The 22,424-nt window shown below is 44.1% G+C and overlaps 1 protein-coding gene across 1 annotated transcript in view; it reads left to right on the top strand.

The window, feature by feature from the left end:
- Positions 1-131: 131 nt before the first annotated feature.
- The window catches only part of XRRA1 (X-ray radiation resistance associated 1), a 47,392-nt gene continuing 25,099 nt past the window's right edge, over positions 132-22,424 (top strand). The window contains exons 1-8 of the mRNA XM_004683204.2: positions 132-295; positions 2,273-2,340; positions 5,664-5,761; positions 7,365-7,546; positions 10,584-10,631; positions 12,701-12,773; positions 15,449-15,546; positions 18,643-18,776. Of these exons, the coding sequence (XP_004683261.1) occupies positions 5,668-5,761; positions 7,365-7,546; positions 10,584-10,631; positions 12,701-12,773; positions 15,449-15,546; positions 18,643-18,776 (629 nt within the window). The 5' untranslated portion in view covers positions 132-295; positions 2,273-2,340; positions 5,664-5,667. The remainder of the gene's footprint in view (positions 296-2,272; positions 2,341-5,663; positions 5,762-7,364; positions 7,547-10,583; positions 10,632-12,700; positions 12,774-15,448; positions 15,547-18,642; positions 18,777-22,424) is intronic.

Below are 22,424 nucleotides of genomic sequence, written 5' to 3'. Positions count from 1 at the left end.
CGTGAGGCGGCGCGCGGAGTTTATCGGGATCCGAAGTCGAGGATTGCTGACGTGACATTACCAGAGGAAGTGGCCGCGGGGCTTGCTGGGACTTGTAGTAATTAGAAGCTCTCGTCGCCGGTTGCCGCCTACATTGCTAATGCCGCGTCGCGGTTACTAAGGGGTGGAGAAGCTAGTGATAGGCGCCACAGTGGAGCGGCTTAGAGATCCCCGGGAGGGTCGCAGGCGCGCATCCCGCCTGCTCGGGACGACGGCCCCACGGTCGCCTCGGAGGCGGAAGCGACGCCGGAGGCAGGTACGACCGGACACTTAAGTTTGCCTGAGAGTCCTCCCCGTTCCTGTTGTAGAATTTCTGTAGAAGAGGTGGCAGGAACTCGTCTTTCATCCTTTTCTTGTCCTGTTACAGGACTTACAGGTTATTCTCCAATGATTGTCATCTTAGATTTTGCAATGTTTTCGTGTCATTGAGAACTCACATTTACCGAGTGTCTTCTGTCTGCCAGACTGTGTCCTATATGCATTTATATTCATCCTTTAATTTAGTCCCCTACAAGCCCTGTCAGATAAGGAAACTAAGGGCTAACCCAAGCCCAGATAGCGTGTATCAGAACCTGATTTAGAAGCTAGCAGTTTTTGCACACCCGAACCTGTGGTATGTTCCCTGCTTTTTCAGTTTTAGATGTAATAGTGTCTGCATTTTTTTTTCCATTTTCCCCCACAAATATTTTTTAAGCACCAACATTGCTGGACTGTACTAAGGGATACAGGGGCATCAAGCCAGTTAGGAATGGAACAGCACATGTATGCAGATGAGAAGAATTACTGTGTGTGTGTAGAGTAGGTTTCCTACTCTCCTGGAACCTTTGTTCTAGTAACTTGGAGTTATCACAAAATAGGATTGTATTTTATGCTCCCCTATTACATTGTATCACTTGTTTGTTTTTTACCCCCCATGACCCCCCTCATAAGTACTCAAATGATTGAACAAATACAGTGCTTACTCTGTAGTGGTCACTATTCTAATCACTGAGGATGTATCCCCAAGTAAAATAGACAAGATAGCTATCTCAATGAAGCTCACATTCATGTGAAATACTTACCACTAAATAATGTTTGTTAGACAAGGTTTCTTCACCTCTGTGAAGCAATCCAAAGAGGACTGCTATAGCTGTTTGTGTTCATTTTTTATTATAACTTCTCATTTTTCAAGCTATCTACTCGGTGAAACCTTCCTTGTTTCTGATTTCTCCTTTCTCAGACAGAAGCAAGAGGTCCTGTAGTGTTGTTTCCCTGGTTCAGTTTGGTTCAGTTTAGTGCCTTTTCCTGGAGATAAAGGAAAAAGGTAGAGGTCTGGTGTTAGAGATACTTGCAGCCTAGGATAAGTGATGAAAAGTACAATTTGGCAGTGCCACCATTAGGAGGTAGGCCTAAGGTGGTAGCACAGAAGAGGAGCAGCCTGAGGGGGGAGAGTTAGAGGAGAGTTATCCATATAAACAAACAAAGAAGAGCAGCAAAAGTGTGATCGATCAAAGGAATGGAACAGCACATGTATGCAGATGAGAATTCCTGTGTGCGTGTGTGTATGTGTGTGTGTGAGTTGAGAGACACTACAGTTAGTCTGAGAGTTATCTGCTTCAAGTTTGAGATAGAGACCAAAATAGCTGAAGCTAACCAGACATATAGCTGCTAGTGTGGAACGTGGAATTAGTTTTTCCCACCATATAGATAAATTCATATTTCTCCTAGGGTTACTTTCTAGGCGGTTTATATGCCCTTACTAGCCCATCAGTTATAAATTTACACCTTATCACCTAGTATTTCTCAGAGGGAAGTGAATTTCTATGACTAGTTGTGTTCATGTTTCTATGCCCCCCACAAACCTGAGTGATTCATCCTTTGTGCGTTATGCGTAGCAAATATCTTTTCCCAGATTGTGTTTATCTTTCAACTTTGCCTCTGCTACTTTTACTGTGTATAAATTTATGTGAATAATCATAAACCGTCCTTTCCATACTGGTTTTTAATTTGCAAATATTATTTAAGCATTCTAGCCCCATCCCACTGTCAAAAATGATCTGTTCCACCTTCCTATATATGTCTATGTCTCCTTCTCTTCTCTACATCTTTATCTGAGATCTTTGATTGTGGTATTTTTCTAGGCCCCAGGTACAGTATAGTTTAGAGCAGAAGGGTCACCATAGTATACATTAATATATGAAGGCATATATATCTGAATGGCAGGCTAAGAGGGAGTGCAATGTCTGTTTTGCAGGTGAAGAAACAAGTGAAGAAGCAAAAAAGGAAGGAAATCAAGGGGGCTTTCCCAAGGTTAAAGATCAAGTAAGTACTACACAGACCAGAGGCAAGGCTCCGTCCTCTGTGAGTTACTGTGTCTTCTCCAGCAGTCATCATAACTAACATTCTCCAGATGTTTACTTACTCATGTAGCAGATAGGCAGGTTGGTTATAAGAGAGATTTCTTGAAAGATAGATTGAATGACTATTAATGTTTCCCAATCTGGCTATCTACCCATTCATCTTCCCAGTGCATTTTTAGTGCTAGGCTTGAAGATTACTTAGGTGAATAAGGTATATCATGTGCCTCATAGTAAGTGGGAAATTGGGAGCAAAACAATTTAATAAAGTATTCAATATTCCAATAGGAAAAGTATAGGTTGTCATGGGAGCACATAGGGACTTCCAAGCCTTTCCAGGGTGATTAGGGTTCATGAAATTCTCAGTGCCTTGTGTTGGACCAAAGGAGATATCAGTATCATTCATTCATTCCACTGTTATGAAATTTATTGTATGCTAGGTGCTGGGAATTAAAAAATGAACACCTTAGATGCAGTCTTTCCTCTGGAGGAGCTTAGAGTCTAATTAGGGAGATTAGATATATGCATTCAAAGCCCTTGTGCGGACCTTCCCCAGAGGACCCTCCCTGGTGGCGCAGTGGGTTAAAGCACAGCACTAGGAGGCTAGCAGTAAGTAGCTGCTTCAGCATGAGTTTGATCTGCAGCCAGGGAAGTGACCAACATGGCGCAGCAGACCTCTCCTGTCTCGCCTGCTGCTCCCCTCAGAAGTGTACTTCGTCAATCTGCCTGTTCTGCTCCCCACTCTGTCTCTTGTGAATCCTCTCACCGCCCTTGCACCTCTGGCTTGTACCTCAGTTCTGTATTCATAAATAAGTAAATCTTGAGGGAAAAAAAAAGCCCTTGAGCCCCTGGAGTTTATACTATCATATCCTTCATTTGGTCCAACATGTTTATTGGGTGTCTCCTGTAAGCCTTCTAAAGATGCAAGAGAGTAAATTGGACATGTTCATGGGCCATTAAAAGAACGCCATCATGATTGTTGGGAATTTTATGTGGAAAAAAGTACTCTATCCATAAAAGAACTTCCCCAGGGTTTAGCAAAAGCTGCATGCATTTCCCACTGGAAGTTTAGTAGAGGCTTTGTGGGAGGGGTAGAAAAAAGCTTTTTCCCCTTTCTATTTATCATATTTAATTCTAAAAAAAATTTCCGGGGCACAGGTTTTTATCCTCATTTCATATGTGAGGAATCTGAGCCATGAAGGGAAGCATTTAACCAAGTCCACTTAACCTAATGGTAGAAATAGGCTCACATTTAACCCTTCTGTCTACAGAGTCTCTGCCCGTCCCCTCTGCACCACCCCACTCATCAAACTCGCCACTTGCAGGTAACATCTTCCCTGGACACCTGATCCTAGTTCAACTCTCTGCTCCTTCCTGTGGGTCCCACAGTTTTTCCACAGTATCCCATCACCTTGCCAGGGGTTTGCATGTTTCCAAACCTTTATCACCCCAAATTGCCTGAAGCAGTTCCAAAGCAGATTTGAGAATGGCTGAGTCCTTTATTTTTAATTAGGAGTATTTTCTTATTTCATTGTTCATTTTTGGACAGTATCTGATTTTTCCCCTCAGGTGTCGTCCCTGAAGTTCCCCTACCACCATGGCATCTGTGACCCATCACCACAGCCCCTTGTGTTGTCCCCTACCCTGTTCCGATCCTCTCTCTCCCACGGTATGCCTCAGCTCTATCCTTTTTTAAGAAAAATATCAGCTCTCTAAGAACTCAGGTTTAAGAAATTTGGATCTTTCATTAGTGATTTATTCCTATAAGATTTGGTATTTGAGCTGAATCTTAAAGAATGCAATCAACCAGATGGAGAAGACTATTTTAAGTAATGGAACAGCAAGAACAAAAGCAGCGAAGACTGAATGTGAGCTTTGGGAATAGAAAATGAATGTTTTAGGAATAGAAAATGATGGTGTGAACTTAATAACTTAATGGGAGCTGAAAGGGGTAGGACTTAGTACTGCCAGGGTCTGCAAGGCCAGACCTAGGCAATGCTCGGTAGGAATCCAGTCCAAGGCTCATCACAGCATTCTACCTGGGACATGAAGGGAGACAAAGCAGTGAAAGAGTGAAAAGTACACTGGAACAGTATCTCTAAGAATTGTCACTATTCAGTGATCAGTCAGTGGAATCCCTTTTCTCCTAGCATCCCTATCAGACCTCTTTTTCTAAAGCTCAGCATGGGTCATAGCTCTCCTCAGCTCAGATCCTTGCAAGGTGAAGCCTGAACTCCTAGCATGACACTGAAGGGCCTGCAGAACAGGCACCCTACTGTCCAGGACTCCCAGAAATACATGTTTCCCCATCTTGAGTCAGGCTGTCTTTTTCTTTCTTTCTTTTTTTTTTTTTAAGTGTACCAGATTGCCAACCACCATGCCCTCAGTCCTGAACCCTTTCTGTTTGTTTCTGTTTGGAATGTGTATCTTTTTTTTTTTTTAAGATTTATTTATTTTTTAAAGATTTTTAAGATTTGCCCAGAACTGAGTACAGAGTAGAGGTTCAGGGGCAGTGAGAGGATTCACCAGAGACAGAGTGGGGAGCACAACAGGTAGATTGATGAAGTACACTGCTGAGGGGAGCAGTGGGGAGGACAGAAACCACCTGCTGCACCATGTGGGTCACCTCTAGGGCCGGGATCAAACCCTCACTGAAGCGGCTGTGGCTGGCTTGCAGTGCTGCATCCTAACCCGTTATGCCACCAGGGAGGACCAGTATCTTTCTATCAGAAAACTGAGTGCATCCCTGTAGCCCTATTGATTCCATTCATATCTCACTATAAGTATATCAATCTACCTAAAATTCAACTCCCCTCTTTCTGAACTCTGTCAAAACAAAGAAAATTTCTAGTGAACACTTAATATGTACCTTTCTAGCTTGACCATCATCTCATTCCTAAGGTAGGTATTATTACCCTGATTTTACCTATAAGGAAACGGAGCCTTAGTCAGAGAGTAACTTTGCCAGTCACAGAGTGAGGAAAGAGACCTGGCTTGGATCCTAGCTCTCTTTCCTCACTCTGTGATTGGCAAAGATCCAAAACAGGTCTGTCTGAACCCCAACATGATGCTCTTGCTGGTGTTCTAGTAAGTTAGGGTTGATTTGAAAGGCCCAAGGCCTTGCCTTCCTCTTCATTTCAAGGGCCAGGCCATTTCTCAAGCAGGGCAGGAGGCCTTGGGGGCCTCGTGGGTAGCTGTGTGTAGCCTATAGTGGGCCCACAAGATGCACTGTGGTGCGGATCAACTCCTCACTCTTCTGCTCCCTTGATTTCCTTGCCTCGCTGCCAGGGAGATGGCCGCATCAGGAATCTACAAGCTGGATGATGGGAAACCTTACCTGAGCAACTGCTTTCCAGCCAAAAATCTTCTTCGGATACCAGAGGAGGGTAGGTGACTTTTTGATTAGATCCTGGAACTGAAAGAGAACATTAGTGAGACAACTGGCAAAATTCAAAGGGCTGTATATGAGTTAGTAATACTGTACAGTGTTAATTTCTTGGTTTAGTCACTGTAATTATAATGTTACAAAATGTTAACATGGAAATGAATGAAGGTGGCACTGGGACTCTATTGTTTTTACTTCAAAGTGAAAAACTACAGATGGAAAAAAAAAACAAAACCCTTCCCACAGTACCCTTCTTGCTAAGAGCCTGCCCCAATTCAAACCTGAGCTCTTATTCTAGCCCTCAAGGTCTTTTCTGCTCCAACTGATCCGAGTCTCCTGAATTCCAAGCCTCATTCTCTTTTTTCCTCTCATATTCATATCCTGGCATACTCTGCCTTCCTAAGAGTCTCTAGGAGTCGGGACTATAGGATGGGACAAAGAAGAACAACCAAAGTCTTTGCCCCAGAAGGTGGACACCTGCAGTATCAGGACAGAGTGGCAATGGGAGATGGCTCATGTGAGACACAGCAGGGGCTGGATCTAAGAGGCGGGATTGGCAGCAGTGGCCAGGGGGGCCAGGGGAGCCAGGAGACACTGACCTGGTCCCCACAGTCTTCTGTCCTGTGTGATGTCAGTCTTCTAGACGTCTGGGTACTTCCTGTGCTCGTCTGCCCAGTCTGCTTGGTTTTCCCATCTTCACCTAGTGAACTTTCCACTTACTAGATCTAGCTCATGCTCTGCACTGGCAGCTCTCCCCACTGGGCTTCCACACCACCTCTTATATTTTTGCACTCTTCTGACTCAGGGCTTCAGTCTTACTCATTCCCATACCCTCAGCACCAGGCGCAGAGTAGATACTCAAGAAAGGGCGCAATGGATGGTGGTGGACAGGGACTGCTCTAGCAGGTAACTAGAGATAATCAAGTGAACAACTAAGAGAATTACAGTATCAGTGAGTGAATTGCAGTAAACTGTCAGTATTGGAGAAAACAGATTCTATTGATATTTTTGGCTCACACACATTTCCTGATTCTTTCTACAGTGAACACGTTTTTTTATTCTTTTTAATGGCAACTGTTCTTTTCCTGTGCTTAGCTCCTGATGCAACCTTTCCTCTAAAAGGATGGAATTCAGGCTAAGGTCTGAGAAAATGGACCCTGTGGAGTTACATCACACATTGTGCTTTACCCAAGCGGTGGCAAATGGGGGAATAAATAGCTGGCACAGAAAAGAGTGATGAACTCTGCCGGGGGGTGAGGGGTGGTTAGGGAAGGTTTTGCAGAAAAAGAAACTCTTTAAATCTTGAGAAAACACCTAGATTTGGAGACAAAGTGTGGAGGAAGGAATAGGCAAGTCACCCCCCATTTTTGAGCCTTAGCCTTTTAATCTGTAAGGTGGAGGCAGAAACATGTTCTTCACTGGGTTTGGGGACCCATTAATGAGACAGTTACAGAGACCGCCTCCACCATGTCACCATAGCTGGGGCACATTGACTCTTGAGGAGCTAGTTAGAGGTTTAGTATTACCAGTGTATGTTCTGTAACTGCAGGGATTGTGACTTGGAAGGAGTGTGTTCCTTCTCACTGTTATGATTTCATCAACAGGCCGAGGACACTGGTTAGTAGCTCGGAAGTGTAACTTCAAGAAGAAACCCAAGGCTATGGTTGAGGCACAAGCTGAAAGTCCAGAAAGTGAGAAGACTTCTTTTGACACCTCGGAAAAGAAAGTGTCTCGGCGGAAAAACCAAGCAGACCTTCGAGAACATGTCCTAGACCGGGCTTTTCTGGTGAGAGTAAATGAATCCTGGAATGGCTGGTAGTAGCAGTCATGCCAGATGGGGCAAGGGGTTGCCCTGATGGGCTCTGGTAACACCCGTCCCCAACCCACCCCCTCTTTGTTGGAAAATTGAGTACAGTGAGGAGGATGAAAGCCAAAGCTTTCTTTACCTGTAAAACTGTTCTTTTCATCCATCTCGTGTGATGGATTATTGTTATCCCTGTAACGTTGCCGGCATTGTGCAGATGGGGAAACTGAGGCCTGAGGTATAATTTGCCTTGGCCAGGGTCCCACCATTAGTAATTAGGATTCTGTTTTCTTCAAATTAGAACTACTCAAGATTGGAACTCTGGTCTCCTGACTCCAAAGCCTATGTCTTCCATTATTCAGATAAAGCTGTTAATGGAGGTGGAGAGATAGGGGCAGGTGAGCAAGGACAGTCCTTCGGTAACTGCGTTCCAGCACCTGGTGGGACGTAGGAGTCCTGCTCGGCTGTAGGGAGACCTCTCCAGGAGTGGGGACACTGGGAGGGTCTCGCCTTCCACAGCCTCTGTCCTTTGACTTTAGTGTGTGACTGAAGGGCCGGGGAACTGCCCCAACTCCTGGGGGTAGGCTTTACAAAGAGCACTGGAGTAGCTGAACTGGAGACCAGCCAAGTGATTTCACATCTTCTCTGCGCAATGCCCCAGAGACTTTGCAAAGAACACATTTTGTAAACCCTTATTAATGTGCAGTCCAGTTCTCACAACCTCCTTAGAATTATCTAGTAGCCTCATGTGTACCCAGGCTTTGCTTTAGTCCCAGGAGATGCATTTCTTCCCAGACAAGATGTTGAAAGAAAACTTAAAAGAGGTAGTTGGTTGTGTCACAATCTCAAATGGGTGGTGCAAGTTTTTTCAGAGTCCTGTGGAATTTCTTTCATTATTATGTCCACTTCTCACTGAGGGTGAGGAAAACTGAGCCAATAGTAGAGGAGCAGCAGAAACACTTTCCACAGTGATCTTCCTTTCCTCGTGGCTTCCATCAGCAGTTCCCGTGTCAATCAAGACCTATTATGCAAGTTGTCACTTCGCACGGGACAAGGATGGTTTTCAGAGTGCTGGGCTACCTCCCCACCCACTGGATAGTTATACTTAAAGATTTCACTGCTACTTCATATTGACCAGTCCATTAACTCCTAGTGATGACCAGTCCATTAACATGCCTCCTTTCTCATGTTTACCCTGACAGCACTACCATCCACTCACTCACCAAGCCAGTAACCTGGGGTTATTCTTGACACTTGCTTTTCCCATACCACCCCCGCCCCTACCACCCCACCCACTGTTATAAAACAGTTGTCCAATCTGTCTTCATTGCCACCACCCAAATCTGGGCCGCCATCATGTTTTTTGTTTTTTTTTTTTCACACTAATTCGGTAACTTCATAACTAGTTTGAACCAGCTAGGATGCTCTCATTGCTTAAAAAGAAACCGGATTCACTTCTCTTCTAGAGTAGGTTAACTTACTGGCTTATTGACATCTAAGACTCAACTTCATTCATCTTCTTGGTCTTCCATCTTCAGTGTGTTAACTTCTTAGACTGATGATCTCTAGATAGCTGTCACATTAAAGGTAGAAAAAAAGAAATTGTCACTAGCTTATATCTGTTTGTAACAGCTTCTCAGAACTGCCCTCCTCCCTGCCCCCAAACAAGTGTCAGTGGTCAGAACTAGATCACATATCCCAAGTCTTGGGCTAGATGTTCAACTGCCATGTTTGACTTAGTAAGTCAAGATTTATCCCTTGGAGCTGAGGCTCAGCTCTAAGCTGGGGCTTTATCCACCGAAGAAGTCTGAATCGCATTGGGGTTCTTTAACAAGGAGGAGGTAGACAAGTAGAGCGGTGACCCCAGGAAAGGTAAGGCACAGTGTTCGGGTATTGGTCTCTCCGTTCCCTCTCCTGTCCTCTTACCCTTTCTGTGTGTATCAGACACAGCAATTTTTATAAAATTGCAATCAGCCCCCTGCCAAAAATTCATCTGCAGCTTTCTATTGGCTGTGGGGTAAAATTCACACCCCTTTACAGAGACAGCATGGACCTAAATGATCTGTTGACTGCTTTCCTAGCCATATTTTGGTTTTCTTCCTCTCAAAAACACCTTGCTACCTCCCCCTTTGGTAACTTTCATAGCCTCTGCCACCCACTTTCGTAGGACAAACTCCTACTTAGCTCTTAGGTGTACGCTGAAATATTTTCTTCCTTACCTAAGTATTTCTTCACTTCCAAACTTAGGGTTAGGACCTCCTGTTATATCATCCCCTACAGTGTTTTGGATTTCTCCTTTAAAGTATTTATCACATTTATAAATATTTGCTTGCTGTAAGTTCTTTGAAAGCATGGAATGTTCCTGGTTTTTCTTCAGTGTCTTCCCAATGCCCACTCGTAACAGGTGCTATAAATAAATGGTTAACAGCAAAAGGGAATGAGGTTTGATTAAACAGAAATAAAAGCTCCAAAGTAAAATTTTCTTCTAACATTTTAATATTCTTCTAACATTTTTATCTCTTTCCCTTACTTCCATCACTTAAAATGAGAGATAATTTTTAGGGTTAGCCATGAGTAGGAGAAAGTTTAATACATGGCTCCAGTGTGCTCAGTAAATATTTGGTGAGTGAAATTATGACAGATGTATGAGATTGCCCAATGAGAACACCAAATAAAAATAGAAGAGAATAGAAGATAAAGTTCCAGAAAAACAGGGTTGTTTTGTTTTTCACTCAAGTAAAGGAAGTGGGGCTTAGAAAAGAGAGAAAGCCACTGAGAGCAAGGAGTTCCCAAAAAAGCCAGGTTCACCATCCTCATCTTATGGATGGGGAACTGAGTGTCAAACTGAAACAACAGCTTGGTTCTGAGTAGAACCATTGGTTCTCCATGCTTAGAGCAATGCCTGTGTTCTTTTGGTTACACCAAGCCGTCTTCCACAGTGGGGAGTCATTTGTTGCCTTGGTCAGTTAGATGGAAGGTGTGAGGGTCTTGAGAGTTGACTCTGTGCACTGTGTTTCAGCTGAAGCACCATTGTGTGAAGAAGCCATCAGAATTATGCAACATCAATGTGAGCGGCCTGAAGTTCTCCAAGGTACGGCCAGGGATGTGTGCGAATGAGCACCTCGTTGCCTGGTGGTTGTACTCCAGGGTCCTTGGGAGTGAAAATCCAGCTGTGAAAGGGTATGTTGCCAGGAGGATCAGACCAGGTCTCAGTGACCAGGTAGAAACGATATTCGGAGACAAACCTCCATTGTAATTTGGTGATGTCACTGTCTCTTGTGAAGTGAATTAAAGAAGCAGCCCGATGGAACTGGCTTTGAATTGGCCAAAGAACATTGCGAGGGTCTGCATGACTCCGAGTTCCCAGTAAAAAACCCTGTGAGCTACTTCTCTCAGATGTCAATGCCAGGAGTGGCAGTGATTCTCCCAAGAAACCGGTTTGATGTTAACTTGTAGATGTTCTGACTTATATAATGGGCCACATTTCTTTCTTTTCCAACATGCTGCCTGACACTCACAGTCGTCTCTTAAGATTCTAAAGTGATTCTTATGATTTCTAAGGTGTGGTAACTTCTTCATTTTTTATTCTATTTACTTGTATGTCCTCCTCCTTTTTTTTTTCAGTGAGCCAACTAGAGGTTTGTCTATTTTGTTTTTTCAAAGAATAGTCTTTGGTTTGATTTGGGCTATCTTTTGACAGTTCAGAAATGAAAGAGGGGAAGTTACAACAGATAACACAGAAATACAAAGGATCATAAGAGACTTGTGCATATTTTATTGTCAACAGGTTGGATAATCTAAAATAAATGGACAAATTCTTAAAATCATAACAACCTCCTAAGAATGAATCAAGAATGAGTAGAAAATCCTGAATAGACTAGTTATAAGCAAAGAAATTGAGATAATAATCAAGTCTCCCAAAACCAAAAGCCCAGACCAGATGGTTTTGGTAAAGAGTTCTACCAAACCTTCAATACCTATCCATCCAGACTCTCCCCAAAAATCAAAGACATGGGTATGCTCTCAGGTATATTTTATGAGGCCTACATTGCCCTGATATCAAAAACAGATACGAAGATTACAAAAAAGGAACAAGAAAACTGCAGCCCCAAATCGCTTAGGAACATAGATGCAAGAATCCTCAACAAAATATTAGCAAACTGAATTCAAGTGTTCATTCAAAAGACATACACCTTTGGAATGTATTCCAGAGATGCAAGAATGGTTCAGCATTTGTAAATCAACTAATGTATTTCATCACATCGTCCAAGGAGGGGAAAATAGTCCTGTGATCATATCGATAGATGTAGAGAAAACATTTGATAAGATCCAACATTTATTTATGATTAAAAACTCTCAGTAAAATGGGGAAAAAGGGACATACCTCAGTATAATAATGACCATGTATGGCAGACCCACAACTAGCAACATTCCAACTGGTCCGAAGCAAAACTTTTCCTGCATGGGATCAGGTATAAGACAGGCCCATTCTCATCGCTGTGACTCAATGTAGTGTTGGAAGTTCTAGCTAGAACAGTTAGTCAAGAGAAAGGAAAAGGAATCCAAATTGGAAAAGAGGTATAACTACCACTATCTGCAGAAAGTATGGTAATATAAATAGACTATCTTAAAGATGCCACTAAAAAGCTATGTGAAACAATAACCCAGTATAGTAGAGTGGCAGGCTACAAAATCAATATGCAGATGTCTCTTGTGTTCCTGTATGCAAACAGCAAACTCAAAGAGAAAATAATCCCATTCATAATCACATGAAAATGAATTATGTACATAGGAGTTAATTTAACAAAGCTGAAAGGTCAATACAACAAAAACTCTAAGACATTGTTGAAAGAAATAAGACACACAACTGAGATGGAAAAATGAAGAATGATGTAAAAAAAAATAATAAATACAGTTAAATAAAAAATGAAATTTAAAAAGTAAATAAGACACAAGGGAAAAGAAAGGTAGCCCATGCTCATGGATTGGAAGAATTAACAGGGTTAATGGCTTCTTTCCCTAAGGATATGTCTCACCCCTGAGGTCCTTGTCCTTCTGACAGCAGTTCTGGAACTTCGCAGAGGTCTCAGCGGAGAACTAATCTTATGTTCTTTACAAATAAATGCTTTCCCACAGGCTAAGGAAAAGGACTTCAAGCATTTCCATTCTGTGATTTATATCAATGCCTCAGAAAACCTGCTACCTCTAGGTAAGTTTTTTCTTCCCCAAAACTATCTTGTACCCCTTGGCTGGCACAGCAGATCCCTCATGTTAGGAGGTGTCTGTCGTCCAACCATGATTGGCCATGTATCTCTTTTTAGGGGTACAGTGGTGTGGGTCCCAATCTAGCGCTGGCACTGCTTCTTAGAATACTTCTTTGCCACCTGCTGTTTCTGTATCTTTATCTTCCATATTCTGTATCTTCTGTATCTGTAAATGGAGATTATCCTTTCCCGTTTTCCTCCCCCAAGCCAGGGTCCATTGCAGACTTAGATGAGATACGTGTATGAAAATGTTTTTAAGTCATTAAAAGCTCTTTGTAGGCGCATAAAGCCTTATTTATTCAGCAAGTTCACAGCGACCCCTGCTGGTCATCAGGACTAGGAAGTCTTGACTTTTAGAAGTGAAGGGATCCTGCTCCTGCTAGGTGAGCTATCTGGTGAAAGATGGACTCACACAGATGGTTGTGGTGGGAGACAGTGAGTTTAATGAGAGAGGGGACAGAAAACGCTATGCAAGTATATAATCAAGATGTTAACCTGGACCAGAATGTCAGGAGAAACTTCTGCAAAGAGGAAAACCTAAGCTGAGAGCTAACAAATGAATGGGAATTAGAAGGTAAACAGCAGTTCCGGCCAAGGGACCCGATGTGGACTAGTGGTGCCTGATTAGGGACCCCGGAGAGGCTTTGTGTGCTTGCAAGGGGTGCAGGGTAATCCTAGCCTCCCAGCCAGGCTGGAAAGGCTGGCAGGAACTTGATGATCATGGGCACTGTGTGATTTGGATTTAATCCTGCAAGCAAAAGTGACCTTTGGAAGGCTTGTAAATAGATAGACTCAGTGTTGACCGCAAGAGAGTAGATTATACACAAAAAGATGGAAGCCAGGAAATCTGGGAGATGAGGAGGTTTTGTTTTTCCGAGTAGAGGGGAAACCTAAACTGGAATATGGAAATGGGTGAAGGGAGTTGAGAGAGTTGCTAGAGGTGGTAGAAATAACAGAACTTGGTCATTAATGGAGATGTGGGGAGAGGGAACAACCACGGGAATTCACTTGGAGAGCAGGAGAGGAGAGAAGGATTTGGGGGAAATTAGAGAAATTTGGTTTTGAATGCATTGAGTTCCAGAGGTGTTTTTAAAAAAGCATATGAAAAAGTCCCTGCCCTGCAGGAAACAGTGTGGTCTGTTGGGTTTAAAATATAAAGGCAAAGGGACATATGAAAAGATGCTCAATCTCGCTAATTGAAACAGTATCAAGATACTGTTTCCTGCCTAATTAATGCATGTTGGCAAAAATGAGAAGTCCTGAGGACAGCCAGCACTGGACATTTATCCTGTTGGCCAAGTGTGGTAAGCGGATGCACCATCTTTGAAAGGCAATTTGGCAATGTCTCTTAAGTAGTCTTTGTCTTTAATATAGTAGTTCCACTTCCAGGAACTTACTCGACAGAAACACACTCCTGTGTGGGATATTCACTGGAATTACCCAAAATACCTACCAAAGTCTCTTATTAGGTTCTACAGAATATTCCAACTCACAAGGCCACGAAAGGCCACACTTGACACCACTTTTATTTAGAAAACTAATTCCACATGGAGGCCTCATGAGGATAGCCCCCCAGCCCCCCAGGACCCACTCTCTGGGCCCCGAGGTGGCAAGATAATGACACGCTCTTTGGGTGGATGGATGCAGGAGCCACCCTGGCTTAGAAATTTCTTCTTCCACAAGAGCAAATATCCCCTGAAACACACCATACACACATCTCCTAAAATTCCTGTGGAGACCTTCTCCAGGTATCGGATATTGGAGTCGCTGCACACAGACAAACCCAAAGTTATGGTCACCCCCTTCAGATGTATGTCGGGCATTTATAGTTGCTCCTAGTTAAATGCAATTTAGCAATTGGGGTCATTTTTACACAAGCTGTATTGCCTAGTAACACAGTTACTATCCTATTCATTTCAGGTTACCAAAGAGACTGGGCTAGAAAGCTAATCCAAGGTCCAGTTCTCATACTAAAAATGTCCTGAGATTTTGTCCAGATAGTCTAATAGCCAGTGGTAGGAGAATGGTGACCAAGGACAGTTATCGAACATAGCTCAGTTGTAATGCAGACTGCTGTGGTTTGACATGGAACGATACTGAAGTCATTCTGTTAAGGGAAGAAATTCACAGTGTTTGTGGTATGCTTCCAATCTTGTAAAAAAGAAATGTGTGTTTCAGTACACAAATATGTATTATACATGGAACGTTCTTGGGGTTTTTTTTTTAACATGAAACTTTTAAGTTATCCTTATTAATGGACTTAAAGGAAACTTTTTCTATATATTTTATTTTTTGGTGGGCATGTTTCACTTTTATAATTAGAAATAAAAAATTTTCAATGGCCTAAGATTTGAAAAAGCTTCGATTCCATCTTTGGCTCTTCCACCAAACGGCAGTTTATTTCCAAGAAATCACTTAGCCTGGCTGAGTCTCAGATTTCTTAGCTGTAGAATCCCCATTTTTCAGAGTTGTTAAGAGATTTAGAGGCCATGCATATAAAGCACTTCCCATAACGCCTGTCCTAATCCCCTGGGAACCCAGATATCCAGTAAATAACCATTGTTAATATCTTTAAGTCCTTCATGAGCTACAGATTCTGTCTTTCCGTCCCCCCCTATAGAGGCATTTCACACTTTTCCAACTTTAAAGGAACTGGAACTTGCATTTAATGGCATCAAAACAGTCTACGTGAAATATGGCGACTTCAAGTACTTGGAAGTAAGTTGGAGGTAGGGAGTGCTTGGTGTCTACCTGTGGCCTGTCAGGAGCCCCTGAGGGCTCCTCAGCCCTCTCATGCCTCCCTCTTTCACTGCATTAGCTAGTCCTCTATCCACCTCCATATCCATCTAAGCCTGGTCTCCATCCTGCCCACTGCACTCTGGGCTCCAGCGGGCAGGGGCAGAGTCTCAGCTGCCTCTGTGCCCCCAGGAAGCAGCACAGAGCTGCACTGGGCCTCAGTAATGTTTGGAGGGAGGGTGGGTGAATGGATGAGACCTAGTGTGTGTGTGGGGGGGGTGGAGGGGTTGAGGGGGTTTGTTCCACGTTAAGCCCTCAAAGTTGCATTGATGGAGACCCTGGCATCTCTTGCCTTGTTCACAGGTGTGTGTGAACTATATATTAACCTCTCTGGGTTATGTTGGCTTATCCTGAGGGATGTCAGCCCCAAGATAAATACACTTCTATTTTTGAAATTATATTTACTGAGATAACACTGATTTATAAAACTGTATATGTTCTTGGGGTATAGGACCTCCCCTCTGCACATGTTTGTAATCACACCATGCCCTCCACTCCAGCCCCTCAACCCACATAGTTCACTGGGCCTCGGTGCCCACGTTTAAACCCCAGAAAAATAGCTCATGTCATGAGCCATGGGGTTAGCCCCAAAGAGCTGGTAACTTAAATTATTTGATCTGTAAATATCCAGGGTCATTCATTCTTCACAAAAAGCCTCACTTTCCCTCATCTTGCCCAAACGAGAGAGAGACCTTCCACAAATATGAGTTTTTCAGAATAGATGACCGTTCTATACCAAAGTATGTAAAAGTTTTAACTGCCTGGTACAGCAATCCGAGAATGTATGACCTTGCCTTCTTAGCATGCTCGCTGAGCATGGCGGTATCTCCTCTCCATGGTTTCAAGTCATGTTGAAGACAGTAGGCATTTCCTGTGGTCTCAGACAGGAGGTTCCTTGGACGCATCTGAGAACTAAAGCTATTGAAAGGCCAGCAAAAGAGAGAGCAAGACTTATAACAGCTGATACAATGCTATGCTAGGTGGGGGGGAAATCCATTTTTTTATATGATTTTTGTATAAATAATGAGAAACCCATTCCAGCTGCTCTAGACGCACAGGGGAGCTATTCCTCTGACCAACAGCTTTGGGAGCTAGATGCGTGTGTTGCTATGAACTCCACTTATTATGTCTTACTCATTTTTTTAAAAAGGAGTTGTTGATTCCTGCGTTCCATGTATTGTGCCGTGTCTTCCTCACCCCTCTCCTTTCAAGGCCCTGCCTCAAGTGTCAGTGACCATGGGAAGGGCTCTGAGTAAGGTTCTGGCCCCTGGCTAGCCATGATCTACTGGTTGATCATGATTGACTTTCTGGAGCTGCTGCTTCATAGTTTGATAGCATCTGAGATGAAGACTGCTTATCCAGCAGATCCAATCTCATCCAAAGGCATTTATTTACATAAGAGAGCAGACCAAAGTCAAGATGCAGAATATAAATATGAGGAAAACCTCCCAGCCCGTCATTTTGTTTGCATCTCTGTATGATTTGCAAGGGATCACTGAGAAAAAGGATAAACCTGTCAAGGATCCTGAATTTGCAGCTCCCAGTAATAATATTTTGATGTGTAATAAAACTTGATGTGACTCAGCAGATGCAGTAGCCAAGTTCAGAACCTTTTGTCCTTGTTTGCCAGAAAGGCTGCCTCCAGAGTAGACTTTTCCAGGAGTTCAGGAAAACTGAACAGTGCCAGGGTTTGATTCTCTGCATACCGGTCTAGAAAGGGGTGCCCTGCAGCCCTCCCTGAGTCAGGAGGCTTTGTCCATAGTCTGGTCCTGCCTACTACTCTGTCATACCCTCCTCTGTAGCACGTCACTACCTCCCTCCCCCACCCCCACCCCCCATAAATTCTGTACCAACTGTGAAATTCCTGTGACCTGGGATTCTAAGGTTATTCATGTCTTTGAGCTGCCCTTAATTCTCTGGAAAACAGACTTGCACCCAACATGCACTAGCCAAAGCAGTTTGAACAAGGGTCGCAAAGGTTTCCTAAAGGGACCAGATGTTAAATATTTCAGTGCTTGCAGTGTACGTGGACACCACTAGTCCTCCTGTCGTCACTCGCCCACTCTGCTGTGGTCGGAGGAACGCCGCCCGAGATGCTATGTAGACAAATGAGCATAGCCGTGGCCCAATAAAGCTTTGTGATGCTGAAATTTGAATTTCACAAATTATCCACATGTTATTCTTCTGATTTTCTTCTCAGCCATCCCCAAATCTGAAAACCATTTCAGCTCACAGGCCATACTAAGTAGACAGCAGGCTGATTTGGCTCACAGGCCTTTGTTTGCCACCTCTTGTGCAAGAATGCAGATGAATCAGCTCAGTGTGTTGGAATGAAGGTTGAGACATGGTAAAATCTGTGATATCATCTGTTATTGGAGAGGTAGCAGAAGGGAGACCATGGAGAGCACTGGAATTCTTGCTAAGGAGTTTGTGCCCTTTCCTATGTGTACTAGGCCTGGCTGCTGGGTGAAGAATGGATTGACTTGAACAACTATGAGAGATCTTAAAGAGGAAGAACCTGTAGGTCTGGGGACTGCCCACATGTGGGTACAAGGCAGAGCATTTTCCCACCTTTACATGGGGTTATCCAAGCGAGCTCTCCAAATCGTCCTCCTTTAAAGGCTTCTCTCTTTGCCCTGTCAGAGGGGTGTCATCCCTGTATGTGAGATCTAAGGAGGCAGCTTTTGAGCTGTGGCCTTTGGGACTTGGGTTTGGATACTGGAGAGATACCTTCCAGGTTGAGTGAAAAGCAGAGAACTCTGGGTGTGGTGGGTGTGGAACAGGGAGAAGCCACTAGACCAGCGACACAAAGGTTTGCTTTGGAGTCCAGGAGGGCAACTGAGCTGAGAACCCACTGTAATAGGCCTTGAATGTTAACTCAGATAATCAGAAGGGCTTTACTCTGTGGGTGATGGGGCTCCCAAGAAGGTAAAGAAGAAAGCAGCTAGCTCCATGCATCTGCGAGCACCATTGTCACGCACAGAACCTCTGTTCGCATCTTGTATCTTTGCACCACAGTTCCTGGACCTTTCCTTCAACAGCCTGACGGGAGAGGCCATCTGTGACCTGGGGATTTTGCCACACCTCCGCGTCCTGCTGCTTACAGGCAATGGGCTCACCTCCTTGCCCGCCAGTTTGGCTGTCTCAGAGCAGTAAGTTTGACATCCCAGAGTCTGTCTCTTGTATTCCCTCATAAGCCTTTGTCTGGATACAAGTATCCAAGGCATAGTCCCCAGCAGCCTAGAAATGCTGTAAGACAGACTGTGAGTGCTGAAAGCCACCTGCCGAAGCTCCCAGGAAAGACAGTCATGGAAGCAGGTCCCCCGAGGACAGGAGCGGCCTCAGAAGGGAGAGGTACCTGGCAGTCCCTACCTCTGATTGGCCACTGTTTATCCAAGTTGTGGCTATTGTCCTTGCCAGACTGGTCCCCTTCACACACCCTCTTACTAAGTTTTGCATATACCCATTCTGTACCTTTGCCTTCTGGCCAGTATCTACTCCTTTCCTCTCTTAAAAATAACAGCATGATGCATACGACTTATGATGCCAGACACTGTTGTCAGCCCTTTATGTAACTGACTCATTTAATCCTCACAACAACCCCATGAAGTAGGTGTCCTATTATTACCACCTTTTATAGAGGAGAATATTGCCTAGAGTTGTAAAACTAGTAAGTGGTAGAGCCAGGATTGAACCAATTCTGACTCACTCCAGAGACTGCACTTCTAAGCATGGCATTCTCTCTGTGGCTAGACTCTATTCACACTCATACTCCAATGGTCAACTCAGATCCCTCTTTTCCTACCAGAAGGCTTTTCTGTTGGTGTTAGCCATTCTCCTTTAGACATCTGTTGAATTTAGTTTTCCTCTGCTTAGTTTAGAACCTGTTTTTCTCGTGTGGTATATACCTCATAACTGTGTGTATATACTTCAAATAGATAAATGGATGCACTACATACAGTCTCCCAAATAGAGTAGGAGCCATGTGAGGGAAGAGGCTCTATATTACTCACCTTTGCTGTACAGCACTGAGATGAGGTTCCAGAGCTTTGCACAAGAAGGTATCCAGTGGGAGTTAACCACTTTAGACATGGTGATAGTGAGTCAGGTGATAATTACTGAGATGATGGCATTATAGTGCTAATGGTAGTTGGTCAGCTCCTAAAGGGGGCTGGACTAGCAGTAGAGATCATTCTATTAAGGATCTCAGTAGTCAGTGTTCTTTTGCTGTAAGTTACAGAAATCCAATGCAAACTAACTTAAACAAAAAGCAGTTTATTCCTCATGTATCTGAAAATCTCCAAGCTAAATCTGCTGGCATCGTTTATGGCTAAATATAGTCTATTTCTCAGGAATGCGGGAAGCTTCTGTCTCTTCTCCCTCCACATGCTTTCTTTCTTTCTTTCTTTCTTTCTTTTAAGATTTATTCATTTATGCGTATAAGAACAGGGTACAGGCCAGAGGTATGAGGGATGAGAGGATTCATCAGAGACAGAGAGGAGCAGAACAGGCAGATTGACAAAGTACACTGCTAAAGGGAGCAGCGGGCAGGACAGGAGAAGCCTGCTGTGCCATGTGGGTCACCTCCCTGACAGGGGATTGAACTTGTGCTGCAGTGGCTGTGGACAGTCACATTGGACTTCACAGTACTGCACTTTAACCCATTGAGCCACCAGGGAAAACCTTCCCTCACATGCTTTCTGAGACACATACACACATCCTTGTTTTACTCAGTGTTGTTTCATCTCAGGCATAAGGCACTCATCAGCCAGGGTCTAGTCAGGAATACAGAAATCACTCAAGGTGCTACAAACTGAGGGAGTTTTTTGTTTTCAGTGAGGAAAGGTAATAGTTGATATTGTATTGTGGAAAGAAACACATAGAGTCAATGGTAAAATGAATTAAATGGTGAAATGAACTTGCATGTACCTGTCACCTACTGATTGTCATCTGACAGTTACTAGGTAATGACCAATCTTGTTTCACCTGTATACCCCTCATAGCACACTCTAGATTGTTCCTAAGAAAAATTTCAGATATGTCAGCTATAAATGAACTCAACAGTCTTGTATTTCATCTGAAAATAATCCAATGCATACCTCTAAAGACAAGTACTCTTTAATCAGAGTACTTTTTCCCATCTAAGTATTACCAGTAATAATAGAGGGTTGGTTACCTCGATGGCAGAACTGGTAGAAGGAAATGGAAAAAGGGAGTGGGAAGAGCAAAATGGCAGATACCCAGAGACCAGAAGTCACCAATGCACTATTGCACTGGGCCTCACAGGCCTGTCCTTGCCCCTGGGATTTTAGAGAGGTCCTTGCTATAAACCTAGATCTGCTGCAGACATGCGGCTCATCCCAAAAGAGAGCTCTAGAAGGGTCACCTCAGGGCTATAGCATCAAAAGAACAGTGCCCAGTAGAGCAGGTCACTATCCGTGGGTTCCTGGTTCTCACCTTTGAGCAGAGATTCATGGAACACAACAATGGGGTTTACTTACCACACAGGAAAAACAAAGAGCCTCTAAGACAACAGTGGCCGGCTGTCTCACCTCAAACAGCATCCCGGGTGACCTGAACAAAAAGCTGTTGGTGGAGTCCTGCCAACGAGGGCCTGGAGCTCATGGCTGGCAAGCAATGGGCGAGGATCCAACTCACCGCAGCTGGAGGTGCTCCCAGGTGCGGCCAGTCTGGCCCCTGGGAAGCGTTTGGCTTCCCTTCCATCCTTGGAGGTCAGCTGCCCAAAGCTGCTTCTTTCTTCAGGGGCCAGGAACAGTGTCTGTTCAAGGGTCAGAGTCTGAGCATCTGAGATCTGAAAGCCCCAAGCTGACTCCTAGCCTACATCTTTCAGGGGCCCCCACCTGCCAAGCTGACTGGACCGTTTTTAATCCTTTGGCGGATTGAACCATTTACCAGTCAGCTCATAGTTCACACCTGATCAGTCCATTCTACCAAATGGACCAAATCCACAGGCCTCTCTACTGCCCACAGCTAGAGGGAGCCACAGTATGGAAGCTGGCTCAGTGAGACCCCATGCCCCTCCCTGCAACCCTGAACAGGGGCTACATGCTCTGGGGTGGTATGGGAGGGGAGCCACCGCTGCCTGCTGGCCTGCCTGCAGCCTGAGCCTCAGTGGGGCGGCTGGCAGTAAAATGCCCACCACCTGCTGCACTGGTACTGCCCACAATCTGGGTTCTGGGTTCGAGCATCAGAGCCCCAAGTGGGGGGTCTCTGGTTTCAAACCAAGGCTGGAACCTCTGTTGACACAGACGCCTTCATTGTTGCTGTTGCCAGAAATGTTGGAAACTAAACAAGAGAAATACATGCCTTCCAATCTCTTCCCTTGGAATTCCTGCCTAGAAGCCAGTTGGAAAGGCAGTGTGAGAAGTGCAGCTTAAAGTGTAACTCCAGCCCTCCCCTGTAATACCTAACAGAGCAGAGCAGAGCAGACCAATGCAGGTTGAGAGCACTTAGCAGATGACTATCTCCTCTCCTCGAGATTTAACTTCCATTCAACAACAGCAACTGAAGAACATCCAGGAAGGAACCTTTCCTCTTATGTGAAGACTTTCATCCTCTTAGGTAAGGGGAGGAGGTTCAGCTCCATCGATCGTGGCAGCCTTCTCTGGATAGTATTCTTTTCTAAAGTAGGCACAACATGACCAGGAAATTTTATAACCTAAAAACTAAATTGTAAAAATCACGCACCAGGGAATGCAAACTAGTACAACCACTATGGAAAACTGTTTGGAGGTTCCTCAAACTGCTAAACATGAAGCTTCCCTATGACCCAGCAATCC

The sequence above is a fragment of the Condylura cristata genome, unplaced genomic scaffold (assembly GCF_000260355.1).
Source record: "Condylura cristata isolate star-nosed mole 26May11 unplaced genomic scaffold, ConCri1.0 scaffold00015, whole genome shotgun sequence".
Classification (NCBI taxonomy): domain Eukaryota; kingdom Metazoa; phylum Chordata; class Mammalia; order Eulipotyphla; family Talpidae; genus Condylura; species Condylura cristata.
Note: the sequence above shows the minus strand (reverse complement) of the source record. Positions and strands in the feature narration are given on the sequence as shown.